General features: G+C 35.0%; 3 protein-coding genes across 3 annotated transcripts in view; 1 reads left to right on the forward strand and 2 right to left on the reverse strand.

Annotated features, from left to right (window-relative positions):
- Window positions 1–10216, reverse strand: part of LOC122519918 (transcriptional coactivator YAP1-like) — a 16638-nt gene extending 6422 nt beyond the window's left edge. Inside the window, exon 1 of the mRNA XM_043639723.1 lies at window positions 8006–10216. Within this exon, the coding sequence (XP_043495658.1) occupies window positions 8006–8925 (920 nt within the window). The 5' untranslated portion in view covers window positions 8926–10216. The remainder of the gene's footprint in view (window positions 1–8005) is intronic.
- A 123-nt stretch (window positions 10217–10339) lies between these two features.
- LOC122519919 (serine/threonine-protein kinase 3) lies at window positions 10340–14853 on the forward strand. Its single transcript, XM_043639724.1, has 10 exons — window positions 10340–10551; window positions 10959–11039; window positions 11241–11421; window positions 11561–11788; window positions 11870–12188; window positions 12293–12426; window positions 12528–12690; window positions 12767–12858; window positions 12931–13125; window positions 13329–14853. Exons 1-10 carry the CDS (start codon window positions 10538–10540, stop codon window positions 13485–13487), a joined length of 1566 nt encoding a protein of 521 aa, XP_043495659.1. The 5' UTR covers window positions 10340–10537; the 3' UTR covers window positions 13488–14853.
- Window positions 14854–16467: 1614 nt separating this feature from the next.
- LOC122519923 (sorting nexin-17) lies at window positions 16468–19966 on the reverse strand. Its single transcript, XM_043639729.1, has 9 exons — window positions 19776–19966; window positions 18854–19002; window positions 18415–18777; window positions 18244–18331; window positions 17911–18155; window positions 17477–17686; window positions 17234–17404; window positions 17072–17167; window positions 16468–16989 (listed from the first exon to the last, which is right to left on the reverse strand). The coding sequence occupies exons 2-9, from the start codon at window positions 18914–18916 to the stop codon at window positions 16807–16809; spliced, it is 1419 nt and encodes a 472-aa protein (XP_043495664.1). The 5' UTR covers window positions 18917–19002; window positions 19776–19966; the 3' UTR covers window positions 16468–16806.
- Between the last annotated feature and the right edge of the window lie 289 nt (window positions 19967–20255).

The raw sequence follows: 20255 nt of genomic DNA on the forward strand, positions 1-20255 counted from the left end.
TTATAATACCATTTTTATTGGCAATAAAATAACAGAGAAAGAGAGAAAGAATAAGAAAATAAGAAATTAGAAGAAAAAAAAATAGAAATAAGAAAAAAAAGGAAGGAGGGATTATAATAAAATATCATTCTGAAATAAACTTAATATATATTTTTCTTTATCCTCGACTAACATCACTCTTTCTTTCTCTCTCTCTCTCTCTCTCTCTCTCTCTCTCTCACCTGACGTATCTAAATACGAATAAAAAAAAAAGAAAAAAAACCATTCGACCTTCGGTTTTTAATCGCGTCCTTGCGATTGATTCGAAAGATCTCGCTTGTTCCTCTCCTTTCCAATAATTCTATCATCACCATCATCATCATCATTATCATCATCATCATCATCATCATCATAATCATCACCATCACCATCACCATCATCATCACCATCATCATCACCGTAATCATCATCGTCATCGTCATCGTCATCATCATCGTCATCATCGTCATCGTCATCGTCATCGTCGTCGTCGTTGTCGTCGTCGTCGTCGTCGTCGTTGTTGTGTCATCGTCGTCATCGTCATCGTCATCGTCATCGTCATCGTCATCGTCATCGTCATCGTCATCGTCATCGTCATCGTCATCGTCGTCGTCATCGTCATCGTCGTCATCGTCATCGCCGTCGTTGTCGTTGTCGTTATCGTTGTCGTTGTCGTTGTCGTTCAAGATAAAAGATGTATGTATGCTCATAGAAAGGACGAATAAAAAAGAATGACTTCGAACGAATCGTCCTCGCATCGACCGTTATCCGAGAACCGACGATCGAGTAGTCGGCAAGCCAACCTGGAAGAACGACATTCGCGACAAGTCGAGAACCGTTTAGTCGGCTATTGGTATTTTCGATCCCAGTGAAAGTTGCGCGCGACGTTCGTTCCATTCAGGGTCGACTCGCGACGACTCGACACGTATTTTTCTTATTATTTATAAATATATATACTTTATTTTATATACACCTTTTATGTATATACACCTATATATGCTTATACAAATAAATAACAAAATAATAAATAGAAAATTACATTAACGCAGTATAAAATCAAAAGGCTAATTGATTATTTCGAAAGGAACAAAAGATAAAAAAGAAAAGAAAACTTTTGCAATAGAAGAAACGATTAGAAAATCGTTTATTGAAGAATTTTGACGAAATAGAAAAAAGCAATATAAGCTTTAATATTTATTAAAAGAATTATATTATCATACATCCCATTAAGAAACCTTATTAACGTTAGTTCATTAAACGAAGGTCTATTAAACGAAGGTTGATTTATCTCGTTAAAAAATCAGATATAACAAAGCGATCCTTCTTCCGAAGGACATATCGATAGTTAATATAACTATCGATAATACGTAAGTTAATCGATAATATCGAAATAAACTTCGATAGGTATGCATTAGATAGTAATGAGTACCGTTTTTGGATAGGTTCCAAAATTTCTAAACTGTTTTCGCAAACTTTCAAAGTAATTTGAAAATAATTAAGGGAAGTAGTATTACAGGAAGATAATTTTCATATATTTTTTACGATCGGCGTCGATGGTTTTTGTCGCTTGAATGCAACCATACATGAGCTTCGAATAGCATCTTCTATGCATCGTAACAAGAAGAAGAAGAAGAAGAAGCAAAAGGGTTAAGGTAAGAAAGAATAAGAAAGAGAGACGTGGAAAAGGAAGAGGAAAGGAACACAGCCGATGGAAGAAGAGGGCATCCCCTCCAAACGCTATTATCGACGCTCGCTGTACGTAACGAGCGATGAACGTGTGTATATTTCTCTCTGTGTGTATCTATGTATGTGTGTGTGTGTGTGTTTGTGTGTGGTTTGTGTATATATGTGTGTGTAGTTGTAAGTTTGCGCGCGGGCAAACCTCGTCGCTGCGCTTCTTCGTGCCGCGCCATTTTGCTACGGTGCTCGTTCACGTTGCTTCGAAACGTTGAACCTTCCTATGCCCCAACGACGATACAACGTACGCGATGTTAACGAACCGATACGATTACAAAGAAAAAAAATATACGTGTTATTGAAAATTTTCATTGAAAAAAAAAATCCAACTCTTCTTTTTCTTTTCTCTTTTCTTTTTTCTTTTTTAACGAGAGACACTCTCCCCGAAGATTTTCTTTTTCGTAAATTTACGATTCATGTTTTGCGTCCAAAATCTTATACACTTCGGGGGAAAACAAAAAGGAAAAACTTCTTCGGTAACCATACGATACTAGTTCTCCTTTGAATCATTTAGATAATCGTGATGCGCGATCCGCTTCCTCTGGTTCACGTGACTTTCCGCGCTGTACTTCCTGTATAATGTAACAAGATAAGTGCGTAGGAGAAACTTTCGATTCACGCGCGAATTCCTCGTGAACCGGAGCAAAGCTAGACTATAACACGGATATACTCTTGTGTATTATGTATATACGTGTATATGTGTATATCGATGTATACGATGTAATGATCAAGATTTTGTATCGAATTTGAATTACACTGATTCGTGTATATTTATATCGCTACTTTTTAATTATTCAACAAAAAAAGAAATCGTTCGTTAAACTTATTCGTGAACTTTGAACATGTCTTTTTTTCCTCTCCTCCTTAAAAAAAAACCTTAAAATGAAAGTTAGATTTGTATAGTCGAGAAAAAAAAAAGCACGTTTGTGACTCGGTTTTATATGTGTTGGTCAATAAGAAACGGTCGAAGCTAGACGCTTCGTAAGGCTTCGCGGGAAAATTCGCTTTAAAGTTAGGATGACGAATAGAGAAAGGGGCTAAGGGAACGCTAAGGTAGACGAGACGAGGTAAAGGTGAATGGAAAGAGAAAAAATAAATTCCTGACCGTCTCTTCTTTCCAAGAAATGAAAAAAAAGATATTGTTGAAGACGTTCGATAGCAAGGACACCGAAAAGCTTTTGAAAAAGAAAAGGATTCCATGGTTACTACGTGGATAATCTAAAATGAATCGGATTAGGAAAATGGAAAGAGAGTGTAAAAAGAAAAAGGTAGAAAGATAAACATTATCTGAACGAGATCACATTCTTTTCCGTCAACTATTGTTAGTAGTAAATATAAAACAAAAGATAAAAAAATATATATAAAAACCTAAAAGGAAGACATGTTAGAATAATAACGAGGAACAATTATTCAGCACATTTTCTATCTCGAATCCACCTAGACAAAAAATTCGTACGCAATAAAAAAGAAGAAGATTTACTTAAGTGCCCAGTTGTTTCCTCAATTTTCTTGTTATTTTAAGAATAACAAATGTATAATTACTTTGTAAATAAATATTAAATTTGTTAATTAATTGTTATCCCAAATATTTTAATCCCTACGACATAGAAATAAAACAGAAAAATACAATTTAATTTGGCTCAACTAAACGATAATGTGCAAGCTTAGAAACGGAACATTTTGAAATTTGCATTGTTATACAACATTCAATCAGGTTGATATATAATATTAATGGACAATAATTAAACGAGTGAAATAATTAAATATTGTAATAATATGCTGCACGGCGTTCGCTGGAGACGATTCTTGACGTCACGAAGACGTCAAAGTCTATAATGGCACATCAAATGAATGACGTTTCCGAAACGTTATTGTATGTCGGGGGGTTAATAAAAATGAATCCCAAAAAATCAATATAATAACATTTAGGAATAATTAAACGTGAAATATGACGAGAGATAAATTTCAACAAAAAAAAAAAGAAAAGAAAAGAAAAAGAAAAAGAAAGAAACTTTCAATCTAAAAAATCATCGAGACAGAAAATTCGTCTAAAATTGCATATAATAATATTGAGTGACGCTTCGGAACGTATTATATATATATATATATATATTTTTTTGTCGATGATACGTAAGAAAAAAAGAAAATAACTTAAGTGCCCGGTTCGATTTCCAAGCTTAGAATTACGTCGAAACGAGGAAGACGACACCAAAATTCGAAAGAGAAGGTTAATCTCTTATATCAGCGTGTAAAGAAGAAGAAGAAGAAGAAGAAGAAGAAGAGGAAGAAGAAGAAGAGCGGTAGTGAAAGAAAACGAGGATGAAGCGAAGGCGAAGGCGAAGGCACAGGCACAGGCAAAGGCAAGAGGAGCAAAGGCAAAGGCGAAGGAGAAGGAGGAGTAGGAGTAAGTAAGAGTAGGAGGAGGACGCAGTCTCGAAGGGAACTTCCCACGACAGGTGACACGTGGGAATCTCAGTCACGGCGACGCAGGTGGATCAGGTTCGAAGAACGAAAGAGAAGCGCTCGAGAGGTACAGAGGGAAGCTAAGTAGGAGGAGGAGGATGAGGAGGAGGATGAGGAGGAGGAAGAGGGTCGAGGGAGGCCAAAGAGGGAAGCCGAGGAGAGAAACACATACGTATACCAGACACACATGCATGTATACATAAATATACACATACATAGGAAGAGTATAAGTAGTGTGAGTAGAGCGAGGCAACCGTGTGTCGTCGTTTGGAGAGTCGTATCCACGATAGACGGCTGCTAAAGGTCCATTCACACCGTTCGATCCGATCCGATACGATAGGTCGATCTCTCGGTGGTGTATAGTCATGCGAGCGGGTTTGTTTAGCTCGAGGCTCAACGAATGGCATTCCCAAGGCGAGAGTAGCCACCGACTTATGCTTTTTGCTTCTACGTCCCGGATTCTGAGAAGGTTCGAGGAAACTTTTTAGACAGGTTGAAACGCATTAGAGAGGTACGAACAAGCTCTATTCGTAGGAGAGGTAGTTCCAACTAAAAGGGTAGAATAACTTAGACACTTTTGAATGGGACAATAAGTTTGCCCCAAGGGAGGTACAAACTAGGGATGACCAAATAGACCATTTTCATTTATACAACGAACGCGTTAGAATGACAGAAACTAACGGGAAGGACGGTCAAAGAAAAAAAAAAAGAAATAACACTACGACTGACTGATTCTCTCTACAGCTGCATCGCAAGTTTTCCAAGAAGTTTTAAGCTTATCAAACTGATAACTCGAAACGTAAGGTGAGCTAAGCAGCCATCCTGTTATTATCGTGAGACGACAACGATGACGTTGACGATGTCATCAACAAACGTCGTGCTAGTTCTTATCCCTTTTTCCTCTTCGTATCTCTATCTTTTCTTATTTATTATTACCTTTTCAAAGGAAATAACAATTTCGATTTGATTTTCATACATTTCTAGTTAATCATGGACCTAAAGCGCGGCCATTTTGCATGGTTACAAAAAACGGTCCTTGTTGTAAGACATTTGGTGTAATACTACTTGGTTACCTTAAAACCATTCGGAAGAGAAGAAAAGATTCGGAACGTGAAGAGCACGCGTCGTGGATCGCGGAGAAAAAGAGAGTCATAAATATCAGTTACCTTTTAACATTTTCAAATGTCGCCTTTCACTTCTATCGGTGCATCGATGACACCGATAGCACATCCGGAGTCTTCTTAACATTGGATTGAATTTTTTTAATCGAGAATTATCTATTGGTTTATCAAAAGGAGCAACGAACGATCGATCGTTTTGAACGAAAAAAAAGATCATGGTTTTGGATTATTATCGGTATATTAATAATAGATAAAACGCTTTTAAAAACGAAGGAAAGGTTGGCAAACAGCGAGTTAGAGGAAAGCAACTCACGCGCATCGTCGAGAACAATAGAATCGAGAGTCTCGTTGGATCCCATAGAGTCGATATTAGTATCTAACACGTGTCATTGTGCAGCGACTGGTATTGGTATTGGTATCGGTATCGGTATCGGTATTGGAGACTCGCATACGCGTTGGTCGTCGCGCGTAAGAAAGGCGTATCGAGCGTAACGTTACTTTCTCGCGTCGGTGCTCGAGGCCGCCGCAACAGTCGCCGCGCGGAAACGCTTAAATCGTCCTTCGTCCCGTTCTCCTTAACACGCGGATGCCTTTATAGTTCTTCGTTACAAGATCCAAAGCGCAACTATGTATTTCCCTTTTTTTTTCTTTTTCCATCCATCCTTCCTACCTATCTACCTACCTACCTACCTACCTACCTACCTACCTTCCTACCTTCCATCCCCTTTTTTCTCTATCCCTCCCCCGGATCTTTTTGAATATTCATGCCAACATATAGGGTAATTATTATTTAATGAGCGATTTTGAAAAGGAAATAAAAATGTCGTTAAGATTAACAAGTGACTAATGACTAATTATACGTAGCTTATTATCGTCGCTTACAAATTAGATTTGGAGTCTCTTTGGAAATCTGAAATAACAGAAATCCTGTTAACTCTCCAACGGGTCATTGCGTCTTGTCGTACGGAGTATATAAAAAAAAAAATGGTTAGAATTTTATTGCCAACCGATAAAACGAAATCGAATCATCGTAAGATTACCAAGAAAATGTGTAATTATATAGAAGCGATCAATCGTAAAAGAACTTATCCAATTAGCGCCACGTAACGATAATACCGTATACGTTGAGACGCTTGAAAACTCTTCTAGCGATAATTCGTCATTTTTTTTGTCTCGAAAGCCAGTAAAAATGGAAATAATGGACGTTCGAATTACGAGAAACGTGATTTCGACGACGATTCTTCGAGCGATACTCGATCGCTTCGGTCAGCGTCTAACGGTAACGACGTAAGTCGAAAGTTCCTTCGGACTTTGGCATAATCGCTTGGATGCGATCTCCGCTAGATAAAATCAGCCCCATTAAAGTTCCATCTTCGTTAGCCGTAATAACATAACGGTCTAATGTAAGCGCAGGAGATTCGCTAGAACTTCGCCGCCAATTTCAAATCGTTAAATAAGAAATGCGTTACGTCAAGAAATCGGTGAATTTCTTCGCGCCCGATTTCCGTCCATTTCTCAGACACCATATATCGTTTCTCTGAATGTGACTAGAGTAGTGCAATTTGCCGCAAGATCGCCGCGTATTCCGTACAATCATAAAAAGTAAGTCACGTAATTTCTCTCCTATCGAGGTATAATCACCGGCCTATTTCGTACCTCGCCGTTAAAGTCTTATCGCATATACGGTGTATTTCAAGATTCGTTTTAGCCGATACGATAAACGAGTATATTAAAAGACACAGGAATCAGATAAAGCAGGGACAAAGAAGACAGTAAAATTTTATCGAACGATCAACGTTTTCTCACTAACTTTGAACAACAAAAGAATAAACAAAGTAAAGATATCGAGGAGAAAAATATTAGCGAGCAAACTTTAGTGATTTGCAAATAGAAGAACGAAACTAAAGGAAATTTTGATGAGGTGGTTCAAAGTTACGATCGTTGGAGATAGAAGGAGAGAAAGGGATCGCACGAATCGAACGACGTAGAAGAAACTGGACCTCAGCCGAAGGCACGCAAAGGCGAATACCAAGAGACCGGCTCGAACAACAAAACTGCTACGACTTCGTCGTTGCTCAAGCCTCCGGACCGCATTCGCGTCCGTGTTTCTGCGCGACGAATCGTACCACCGGCTTTGCACGTCACATTTTTCCTCGACTTTAGTAACGTCGTTCGATAAAATGCGCCTACGGTGCAAACAACATCTTAACATTATATTCAGAAATTTCATTTCAAAGCCGCCGCATCGGGGCACAATGTTCTTTTCGAAGCTTCTTTTCGATTTTTTCAAAGTTTAATTGATGCATAGCGCATATAAAATGGTTATTTAAAAATCAAAAGAGAAAGCTTCTTATATTTGCGTCAACACGTGGGAATACGAATAAAAATTCCAAAGTAAAACATAATACAAGAAGAAAGTAGCGATAAGAAACGTCGTCATAACGGTACCAAAGCACATTGACGTAACTGATCGAACGAAGGCAAAATAGCGAGGATTTATCGATAGCCAACAGGTGGAAGAATCAAAGTCCGCGAAAGCAGGCGCGTGCATGCATGCAAGAAGAACGAGAAAGAAAGAGAAAGAGAAAGAGAAAGAGAAAAGAAGAGAGAGACAGAAAGATAAAGTTAAAGAGAAAGAGAGATAAAGAGAGAGACGAGGTACTCACTTGAGGAAATAGATCTGTCCCTCGGTAGTGCGCGCCTGTTCCCATCCGTGTGGCAGGGGTCCCAGGTCGTCGACCGTGCTGATGACGTCGTAACTGCGTTGCTTCTGGTGATGGTGATGACGAGCGTGCGGCTGCGGCGCGTGTTGCTGCGCCTGTTGCGCGGACGCATAGGTCTGTTGCAGGGATGCAGGGCTGCTGTGGGCGCGCGGATGAGCTACCGTCAAGCCGGCCGCTGCAGCTGCGGCTGCTGCGGCCGCCGCGGCCGCCGCTGCAGCCGCTGGTGCAGGACCGTTGACAGCGCTGGCACTCGCGGCCGTGCCCGCCGAGACGCCAGCCGCCCCGTTCGGTGGGCCGCCGTTCGCCGTGCCACCGGCACCTCCGGTGTTTCCTCCGTTGACGTTCGCGCTGACCGCAGCGGCCGCGGCCGCGACCGCGACAACTCCTCCGGCTCCTCCACCGGGGCTTCCTCCACCGGCCGGGCCGCCTCCTCCATTTCCATTCGCTACGCCGACGCTACCACCGGCCCCACCGGCCCCAGCCCCCCCACCGGCGCCACCACCCACGACGGAAACATTAGCACCGCCGGCTACAACGTTACCGCCACCACCACCGGACGATTCCGCGTTACGTCCTCCGGTGCTCCCCGTGACCGCACCGGAAGCGCCGCCGCTGCCGAATGCCGAATCGGCCGAATTTTCGCGCGAGTGCGAGATCGACGGGCTTCTGCTGCCGGTCGACGGTGGGTTGAAAAACGAGTCGGGTAAATTTCGCATACGCAATGGCACTTGAAGCGGATGTTTTGAATCCGGCTTCAAGACCGTGTCGAACAGAGCCTGTAGATCGGATTCTGAATTTTGATCGATCCTCACTACGAGATTACTACTGTTCGACAACTGATCGATCTCCTGATTGAGCGCCATTTTGGATCACGCGCTCCGCCGTCTTCTCGATCGTCCCCTGTTGCTGTTTCTTCTTCTTCTACTTCTACTACTACTAACTTCTAACTACTTTTACTACTGCTACTACTTCTTTTTCTTTTTCTCCTCTTTCTCCTCCAGTGCTTTTCTTTATTCTTATATTCGTTCGTCTTTACTTTATTATTCTCAAGTTATTTTGCTTTGCTTTTCTTTGCTTTGCTTTACGTTGCGTTGTGTTGAGTTGCGATGCGTCGCGTCGCGTCGCGTCGCGGCGCCCGTGTCCTCCTCCACCTCCGACTTCTATCTTACGATGCTCTTTCCTCCGCCGTCAACACCGCCACCTCCTTCTCATCCACCACCGCCCCCTCCTTATCCACCACCTCCACTATCACTGTCGCCACCACCACCACCACCTTTTCCTCTTTCCTCCGCCACCGCCCCCGTCTTCTTTTCCGCGCGCTCGCGCACACTCTGCCTCTCCTTTATCTTTCCTCTTTACCTCTCTCTCGCCCCCCACACACTCTCTTTCTCTCACTCCTTCGCTGATTCCGTTGGCTCAGTTTTTCTCGCGGTCCTCTCTTCTTTAACTCCTCCCTCGATGATATATCTTATCCTTCGCCGTCTCGCACTCGTCTCCCTTGTAATACACCTGCGTATGCGAAAGCATACGACACACGATTCTTATATATTTACGCACCCCCTTGGAGCCCCCTTGTAAGAAGCGTTTGACGGTAAAGAACGAAAAAAAGGCACGAACACACCCCACGACTCGCCGTCACGGTTACGGAAACACTAAGCACTGGATCGACGATGAAAACCATTCGCGCAAGTCGCTACGCAACGCACGTCGCCGAAGCGCCGAGCTAAGCCGAACCGAGCCAAAGCGAGGCGTGTTGGCCTGTTGCTCCTTCTTGGCAACCTACTGCCTTCGGCAGTGCCTACGCTACCTACCGCTCCTAGGGCCAAGATAAAAATCACTGTAGAACGTCTACCAACAAGTTTCTGCCTACCTTCAAAAAAGAGTATCAACCGACCAATGAAAAACATGCTCGTAGCGATACGTACAGTTCAAAATTTTCTCATTGGTTAGCGCTTCTTACCTTAGCCAATTATCTTTCTTTCTCTTTATTTAGCTCATATCCGATTGGCTTATTGCTCTTACCGATTCGATTTTCCCTTACAACACTGCATTCGATCGAACTTGATTGTAAAATGAAAAATATTGTTTTACGTTTTATCTCATCGTTTATCTTTCATTTGACTTTCGTTAAACTGATAAAATTTCATCACCGTCTAATCTCACGATTAGATTATTTTTACGAACCAATGGAGTACTCGGAAAAAATCGCTCCTGTGTAGATGCGCGAAATAGCGCTAATGATTCAAATTCATCTTTCGATGCACTTTCGCAACTCCGCCATCTACAATGGCCGATGTTCGAAGCCTTCGATATTTCGGTTGTAATTATTTTAATTTATTGAAAAAATGTAATATTCGTCGTATGAATTAATTATATTTTTACAAACGGAATGATATCTCATTTAGTCGCATTTCATTATTTTCATCCACTGAACGTGCTTTTATCGAGTAAGAACTCGGTGATATAAAAACGAAGATGTCTTCTAAGAGGTATTCGATTGTTTATGCGTTTACAATTAGTTCTACTTAGCATTTTGAAATCTTAATAAATAAGAAAATAATGACAATCCTTTACCTTTGAATTAATATGATTTTTCAGAATCAATTATAAATCGATGCTTTTTATTTAATGCGATATTTTCTTCCTTTGTTAACCTGTGTAGTTTCTTCTTTGAAATCTTATTTTCCTCAACTATATATTTTGGAATTCCACGAAATGACGTTATGTTTAATTTCTTGACAGCTTTGATATTTCCTTAAGATCTTAGTTAAAACATTATGTTGAAAAAAATATCAGTATTAATGGCATCGTTTTTATAAAGAAAAAAAATATATTTGAATGTACATAATTTACCATAAACTAATGCAAATTTCTTACTTTATTTTATGCTTTGCAGTGAATTAAAAAAGTTATCAGAAGAAAGCTTAACGAGGCAACCTGAAGAAGTATTTGATATTATATGCAAGCTAGGAGAAGGGTGAGTTTAGATAATTATAGCTCGCATTAAAATGTATTCCTTAAAAGCTATTTCTTAAAAATAGCTATGACTCAATTAACAAATTATACCTTTATTGATTGGCAAACAATTATAGTCTAAAGGAAATCTGTTAAAGGTAGATAAAGCATATCATTTTTTATTATTAATATATTTGTTTTTCTACGATATCTTATAATGCAGATCTTATGGATCGGTTTACAAAGCATTGCATAAAGAGAGCGGGCAAGTGCTTGCTATTAAACAAGTACCTGTGGATACGGATTTACAGGAAATCATAAAAGAAATTTCAATTATGCAACAATGTGATTCCCCATATGTTGTTAAATATTATGGAAGTTATTTTAAAAATACAGACTTATGGGTAAGAGCAAGTTAAATCATCTCTATTAAGTTTATAAGATCAATTTATATGTATTTTATTTTTTAAACTTTTATGATTACTGCCTCTTACTATGTTCAATTGTATAGAATCACATAACATTGAATTATTGATCTTCCAGATTGTAATGGAATACTGTGGAGCTGGATCTGTTAGCGACATTATGAGATTAAGGAAAAAGACTTTACAAGAGGATGAAATCGCTACGATTCTCAGTGATACCTTGAAAGGATTAGAATACTTGCATTTAAGAAGAAAAATACACAGGGACATTAAAGCTGGAAATATTTTACTAAATAACGAAGGACACGCAAAATTAGCCGATTTTGGTGTTGCGGGTCAATTGACTGTAAGACCTAATACTTTGATCATATTCATTCCTATGATGTGAATAAGTAAATTTAATCATGATTAATTGTCTTTTGCATAGGATACAATGGCTAAGCGTAATACAGTGATTGGAACGCCATTTTGGATGGCACCTGAAGTAATACAAGAAATAGGATATGACTGCGTTGCAGATATATGGTCGCTTGGTATAACAGCTTTAGAAATGGCAGAAGGAAAACCTCCATATGGTGATATTCATCCAATGAGAGCAATATTTATGATTCCAACTAAACCTCCACCTAGCTTTAGAGAACCGGATCAATGGAGTCCAGAATTTATTGACTTTGTCAGCGGGTGCCTTGTTAAAAATCCAGAAGAGAGAGCTACGGCTTCTGAATTACTCAATCATGAATTTATTGGTAAACATATTGCATATATTTTTGCATGTATTGCAAAAATTAGATATTAAATAACTGTTCAAAAATTTCTTTTTTTAAATTCATACAACTACGTATCATTATAGGTAATGCAAAGCAACCAAGTATTCTTAGTCATATGATCGCTGAAGCTCATGAAATACGAGAGAAACAAAGTGCACATCGTGCACATGTTATCAATAACGTCGCGATTAAAAATCAAAATCAAGCGGATGATTCGGTAATGTCATCAAATACAATTTAACTTGATTTGCATGAATATATATTATTTTGACAAATGTTAAACATATTGATCATGTGATTCTATCTATAAATATAAAGGATGAAGAAGACTGTAGTGGTACCATGAAACCCTTGCCAGAAGATACAGGAACGCTTGTTCCCAGTCATGATTTGCCAGACACTGGAACGCTTGTATCGGCAGTATTAGATCTTGGTACAATGGTCATCAACAGTGATACTGATACTGAAGCCACTATGAAAAGTTAGTCTATAGGCTAATGTATATGTAAACAAAAATTACTATTATTACGTATGTATACGCTTGCAACTATTTATAGGGCATAATACTGGATCAGTTGAATCTGGAAAGAAATATCGACCTTTGTTCCTTGATCATTTTGATAAAAAGGAAGCACCCGAAATAGGAAAAGTAAGTATAGAACAAAAAAATAGCTTTGAAGATACTAATGTAGAACTAAAATATTTCTTTATAAATATCTAGGGCAATGGACAAATATCAGGAGCGCATAATGTGGAGATGGCTAATAAAATCGATGTTCAAGGTGCTACAGAATCTCAAAGGTTTCAAAGCCATTTACAATTACAACTCAATCAAATATCCCATCCGGTACAAGAACAACCAGTCAATAATGTAGCCAAGTTTCAAAATGTTTTTACGGAACGTGATTTTGACTTTGTAAGTATTAACAAATAATAAGATATAATTTAATATAAATGACACAAATTTGGTGTAATACTTACATTTAATAATCTGCTTTCTTTTACGATTCAAATAAGTAGTAGATCTTATTTCGACAAAATATCATCTTAGTTTTTCGTCTATAAAATTAGAAATTCTTATTTTTACACATTAACCAAAAACTATCAAAATTTTTACAGTTAAAGTTTCTATCTTACGAAGAACTGCAGCAAAGAATGGCTAATCTGGACGCAGAAATGGAACGCGAAATTGATGAATTAAGAAGAAGATATCAAACGAAGAGACAACCAATTTTAGATGCCATGGATACTAAACGAAAGAGACAACAGAACTTCTAACAGTTTGATTTCTTTTTTTAAACAAATGAGTGTGATGATAGATAAAGAGTGTACAGTTGTATAAACAAATAGATTTTATCCACTTCATCCCTAGTTTCGCCAAAGAAAAGGACATTTATTTTATGTACATTTATCTAGTAAGAGATATAATCATTTAAAAATAACTTCCCTCTTTAAATAAATGTTGCTTGTCTTTGGGAAACTAGGGTACATAGGTAATACTAGCCAATAGCCTCACGTCACCAATGTAAATTATTTTACATGACTTAGGTGAAGAAACAATAACTCTACTTAACTCTTCCTTCATATTTTTTTCGTGTTTTTTTTCTCTCTTTCTTTTCTATTAAATTTACACATATTTACTGTTAAATATACTATTCTTATAAAGAAAGTATACATCCTTTTTTAGGGTTGATTAGGAAATGCAAGAAGGTGTGCAATGCATGTGGAATGGGAAAGCATAAAGTTTACAATTGTTGGCTTGTTTGGAAATTAAATTTGACGACATAATCTTGCGTCTACTAGTCACATTTAATGCCATTTATTTTAACAAGAATTATTTTTAATGAAATCATTATTAGAGCTTGAATATTGGCTTTTTAAAGCTACTCCCCCCCCCCTACTTGTTGCTTGCACTAATAAACTTCATCGTTATGTGAGGTGCAGTGAAAAATTGAACGTCGTATTTAACGCGATAATATGACCAGTGACCTGAAGTTTTAGAAAGAAATACCACTACAAGCCCTGAACATCATTCATATGATACATACATATATATATATATAGAAATTTCGTTTTAGGCATTTAAGTATTTTCATTTAATTTCAGACGCGAATTATACTTTATTGCTAATTCTACTGCCATATATAGTATATAATTTCAATAACGCGTGATCTTGTCAATATTAGCTTACATCAATTTAATCTCACCTTGAGAGATATTCTTTCTTAAGCACGAAACACCATGTATTTAAAATATATAAATTTATGCATTCTCATACATGATAGTTTTTACGTAATTTCACGTAACACGTTATGGTGGGTGAGAGGATACATTGCAAGAAAATATTTCGAGAAAAAACTTACTAGGATTAGTCTTCCCTATTAGAGAATAGTCTTATATTTCTCTACTTCGCAATATTAGGGTGTTGAAATTATCGAAATTGCGGAGTTTTACGACTACTAGTAATGATTATGATATCATGATAATAATCATTGATTAATTCAACAAAACAATATTTATATACAATTCCCATATGTTGTGGCAAGTTGTCATAATGGTGATTCGTACTTGACTTGTTGCCTAAAATTGTAGAGAATGACTATACACAGAGAAATTCTTTGCTGACGTTGGGCTATTTCATACATATATAATAAATAATAAAGGTAGATCGATGACACTTAGATCCTGTAGCCAGAACTGAATTTACTTTTTATCCGTTTGAGGAATGAGGATACAGAATAATAACATATTTTTGATATAGAAAAATATGCACGATGTCAGTAATACAAGATCTGAATTTCAATTACTCTTAACTAGATCTAATTGGATTTTTTTTTTAATACTATTTTTTTATTTTTTTTTGGAGCCACTAAGAAAAATCACAAAAATTATTCGTAGAGATAGATTTTCTCTTCTACAAAGTGACTACTCTTGTAAGATATTCTGTTTATCATCTATCCCTTTTTTTAAATAGAAATGAAACCTATTGTATGATGATTTTTTCTTCATTATTTGCTTCTTTTATATAACGTTGATAATAATATACACAAATTGTTAATTTCATCGACATTTGTGGCTTCATTGAAATCTCCTATTCTCTGTATTATTCAGTGTGAAACACATTTATGATATTCTTTATTTTATTTTTTACTGGGATTTAAAAATTATGTATTATACAAATTTTTTCATTATATATATATATCTATAGATACAAAACTGATTTTATAAATATGATTCGTATTTTAAAATAGACAAAATAATATTTCATCAGTATTATTGCAGATACAGTAACGCATCGGACCGCCACTTTGTTAAAATTTAGTATTTATCTGCGGATCATCTCGTTATTACTAAATAACTTAATTCATTTATGTAAAAATTAGTCAAGATATTTGTAGTATCTGCCAAAATCGTCTTTACTTTTTCATCAATAAATATGCATTTGCCACTAAGCTTTAAAGACAAAACTTTCCATTCTTTTTACGATACGCTTTTTTTTAAAAAAAACATTTTTATTATTTAAAGTATTCAAATTTTACATATATTTATATAAGTAATCCATTATTTACTTCGTAAAAATAATTTTTATTATAGAAATACAAAAGGTTATACAATTTTTCATTAAAACGCATAAAACAATTTTGTAATATGATAAAAACAAACTTTACGACATTGAAATCAAATATTGCGATATTAACAAATGATAAGTGGAAAGAAATGCTTATGCAGAATATATTAGTTCTTTAATTGACAAATTCCTTATCAGTTTTTTACTGAAACTTCAATCAATTTCGCTTTTAATTTAATATTTCCAAAATTTATAATATTCTCATATATGTTCATCGAGTATCTCCACAATAGTTCACAAATTCTAATATATTCCTATTTCAGTCTTAAAATAATCAATTCTTTAATCATAATTACATATAAATTATTTATAAAATTTTTGTATAATATTATAAAAACACATGACATTGATTCTTTTGAGATAAAAGTTGTTTAATCTTTTTAATTAGCAAATCGATTGCTATGGTGGTCGTAAATCTGATAGGTTCAATTGAAGTTAATAAAAATACGCAAAACAATAATGTGTCTCAATTTGTAAATACAATTTAATTTAATATGTATTATTACACAAATTTAAATCGATATATGACGATGTAATCGTTAAAATATGAACAATCTCTCTTCGGTGTTAGGGTAAAAATCAATAAAATATGCTCGGCAGTGAACATGTTAATAGATAAAAAGTAGAAAATAATGCTTACGTGGAATATATTTGTTTTTAATTAACAAGTTCCTTAGCAATTTCTTACTGAGACTTCAATCAATATCACTTTCGTTTTCATTTTTCAAAAACTTGCAATATTCGAATACTTTTCCATTGCATAGATCCTTGCAATATACAATATATCGCAAATTTTGACATATTCCTGTTTTAGTCTTGACATTATCTATTTTCTAATTGCAATTACAAATAAATTTTTTAAAAAGTTATTTTATATATGTAATATCATTAAAAATATGATATTAAATCTGCTGCGGCATCATTCATTTAATTACTAAATTAAAAAGTAGGGATGTGTCATTATAGACGCTATAAGACATCATCACCTATCATATAAAATGGATTATTTGCCACAATATCACTATAATCTTCTATACTTTGTTTACAGAGCATAGCTCCTTTGTCGTTATTCCTATTCCTTGTCGTCCATAGAGGAAAAGATGACACTAGTGCACCTATTAATTTCTGAACATTAGATTGAACTCCGTTTCTCTAAAAAAGAAAAAAAAACAGAAGATAATAATTATAACAAAGTATAAGAAATAATTAAACAAAGCAGGCAATTTGTCTTTACTTCATGTTCTTGTTTGACTTCATCAATATCTTCTACCAATTCATTTTCCATCGTAATACGGTTTTGTTCATCTTTCTTTATATGTACCCATGACCCCTAAAAGTAAATGTATCCATTGCTTAAGTTAACATTTAATTTTATTAGCATTTATTATCTACAAACCTTGTTGTCATCTGTACTTAATACTAATTCATCAATCATAGACTGTAGACAAACAGACATTAAAATAGCTTGATTAGAAGAAATTGTAATCCATTGCAATTTATTATCAGGAAATAAATATTCGAAAGATAGTTCGAAATTAAAATGGTCATTATCAATCCATCCAATACCCTAAAAATGTTATATCCGTGTCATTTATAACTGCAAATATATATATTCTTCATTTTTTAGATGCATACTTACATTTGGTACATTTGATAAAGTAGTTATACGCCAACATCGTATTCTAGTTATTTTACATGACAGTTCAGTATCATTACCATCATCTATACATAAATTTAATTCATTATTACCAATGCCAACTGTTACTTTTGATTTTGATTTAGGATAATCACAGAGGCATGGTACAAATCGTAAATAGCCATAATATTTTAATTTTCGTACTGATAATCTCTGGAAAACAGATTAAAATAAAAATTTGAAATAACATTTAGTAATTATTCGTCGCAATTTGATTCTAATTTTTAATAAAATACCGCAAACATGTAAGAATGTCTCAAAACATATATACCTTTTTTTCCTCTAATAGAGGAAAAAATGTAAAAAAAAAAAAATATGTAGTTTTTTGATGGTTAATGTATAAACTTAAAAATTGAAATTACTTATAAATAAGATACCTTCTTATCATCCAAAATATACTTTGCAAAACAGAAATCTTGTGGAAAGATGACCCTGTCGTTCGCAATATCAGCATTTATCTCTTGGATTAAAAATCTTCTAGTTATAGGATTTTTTAATAATTTAACACTACGTTTTATAGTCCAATAATTCTTTCTAATTGTAAGAAATATTCGAATACCTGAAGTGAGCATTCTTTTATATGTTATAACAGGAGATTCAAAATCCTCTAACTTCCGCAATACTGAAGAACAAACAAAAAAGTTATTACATGGTGCATAAATGAAATAAAATAAAATAATATTATTGTAATAACATTAGAGCATACATACTAGTATGTATATCAACCTTTTCGCCAACTTTTTGTGCAATAATAAACAAAGAAAAGTAAGTCCCTAGATAACCTGGGTCAACTATTTTCTAAAAAATAATATACGAATAAAAAAATGAAATAGTAACTTAATTGTACTTAATAATATTTTTGATAATATACACAAATATACCTCCACAACTTGCCCAGAATTTAATTTTGAAGAAAATGTAAATGTTTGTATGGAATTGTCTATATATACTTCCAATGGCTCTTCCTCCCACATACCAGATACAAGTTCATGTTGTGCATTAAAAAAAAATCTGATAAATAATTCTGAGGAATATATTACGGATGTCTGCCCTATTATTTGCAGATATTTTTCTAGGCCGACACGACGTTCTTCCTGTTGAGTCACAGTTAAAGAAAAGAATTTTTTTGGAGGAAATGCTGGAAGGAGAGGTCCAAACTTTTTGACTAACTCTTCGTGTAAAGAGTGCAATTGCCTGTATCGTAAAGTACAATGCAATAATCCATTAATATGAATATTGTAGCTCTGAAAAAGAAGTAAATAGTACAAGTTAAGTAATAATGTAATTGTCCTCATACAAATTTAAAATATTTATACTTACAATATATACACTATTATTAGATTCATCAACAAGTTCTTGGGTGTCTGGTATAGCGAAATGCATTTTTACAAAATTTTTATAAAGTTACAAAATGTAAAGGCTTCTGAGTTTTGTACTTTTTAGGCAGGTACGTAGTTTATATTTTTTTCCTTAAAAAAGAATACTAGAAAATATTTGTCAAGAAGTTCAAAATGGATACATCTATTTTATACTTTAATAATTTACGCATCATTATATATATATATTAGGTTTTTGAATACTTTATATAGCTAACTCTTGATATATTATCTAATCTTCGATAAAACAATTCGTTAAATGTATGTAATTTCATACTTTAACTCATTATGTATTGTATTAAATAATTCATTATGGAAATATACTGCAAATGCAAATACTGTAATATTGCTATAATGATCTTCCTCACTGAAAAATTCTTTTTAAAATGTGTCTGTTAATATAAATTCAAGTTTATAACGAATTCGATCTATTATATCATTGTTTAAAAATATATTATCTGAAAAAACCACAAATGCATATATCAAATAAATTATTTTCATGCATTTACAAACTTATTAATTACCATACGTAAACATACAATATATTTCTGTTTGTATTTGCGTTCAATATTAACCTAACAAAACGTTACGTGTATGTATATTTATAACCTTATTTGATGTGCAGCTTGAATAATCAATGACACATACTTTCACATTTCACATAAAGCGTAGATCGAATGAGTAGGATGCGAATTCAATTATGACCGAATCGAACAAAAATGTCCGACAATCGAACATTTTATACATTTACTTATGAATCTCATATAGGTATCTATTTTATTTTTATTTTTCCTAACTAGTGTCAAATAAAAATCACCAATTATATTAATATTACATAAGTGAGTATTGCAAATAATAATACTTACTTTATATATATCATATATAACGTTGCCAGCTACCGTATCAAACTTTGGTGACTTCCTGTATAAGTCGCAGGAACTATAGATGCACAATGAACAAATGAATTAATATGAACATGCAACTGGCTACAATGGAAACTGCAGATTTGGGCATATGCGACCCATTTATCTACGGAAAGCGTCAAGGAGGATTTACATGAATGTGCTAAGTATAAACAAGCATTTTTGATTGGATGCTTCCGTCCCCTATTCTTTAGAAACTTTAATTTAAATTCTTGTCAAATATAGTCTTATAAGGTAACGAAAAACAGATAAACGATCTCTCATTGTGTACAATATTCCGGACATTTTATAATGCTTCATAAAGATTAGATTAATTTTTATTCTAATTATTTAATTTTACATGAATATTAATATTCTTGAACAAATAAACAAGGTATTGCTATTTGCTGTTATCTATAAACTTCATACGCATAGAAAATCTGA

This window comes from Polistes fuscatus, unplaced genomic scaffold, assembly GCF_010416935.1.
Source record: "Polistes fuscatus isolate 324 unplaced genomic scaffold, CU_Pfus_HIC Scaffold3, whole genome shotgun sequence".
NCBI lineage: Eukaryota > Metazoa > Arthropoda > Insecta > Hymenoptera > Vespidae > Polistes > Polistes fuscatus.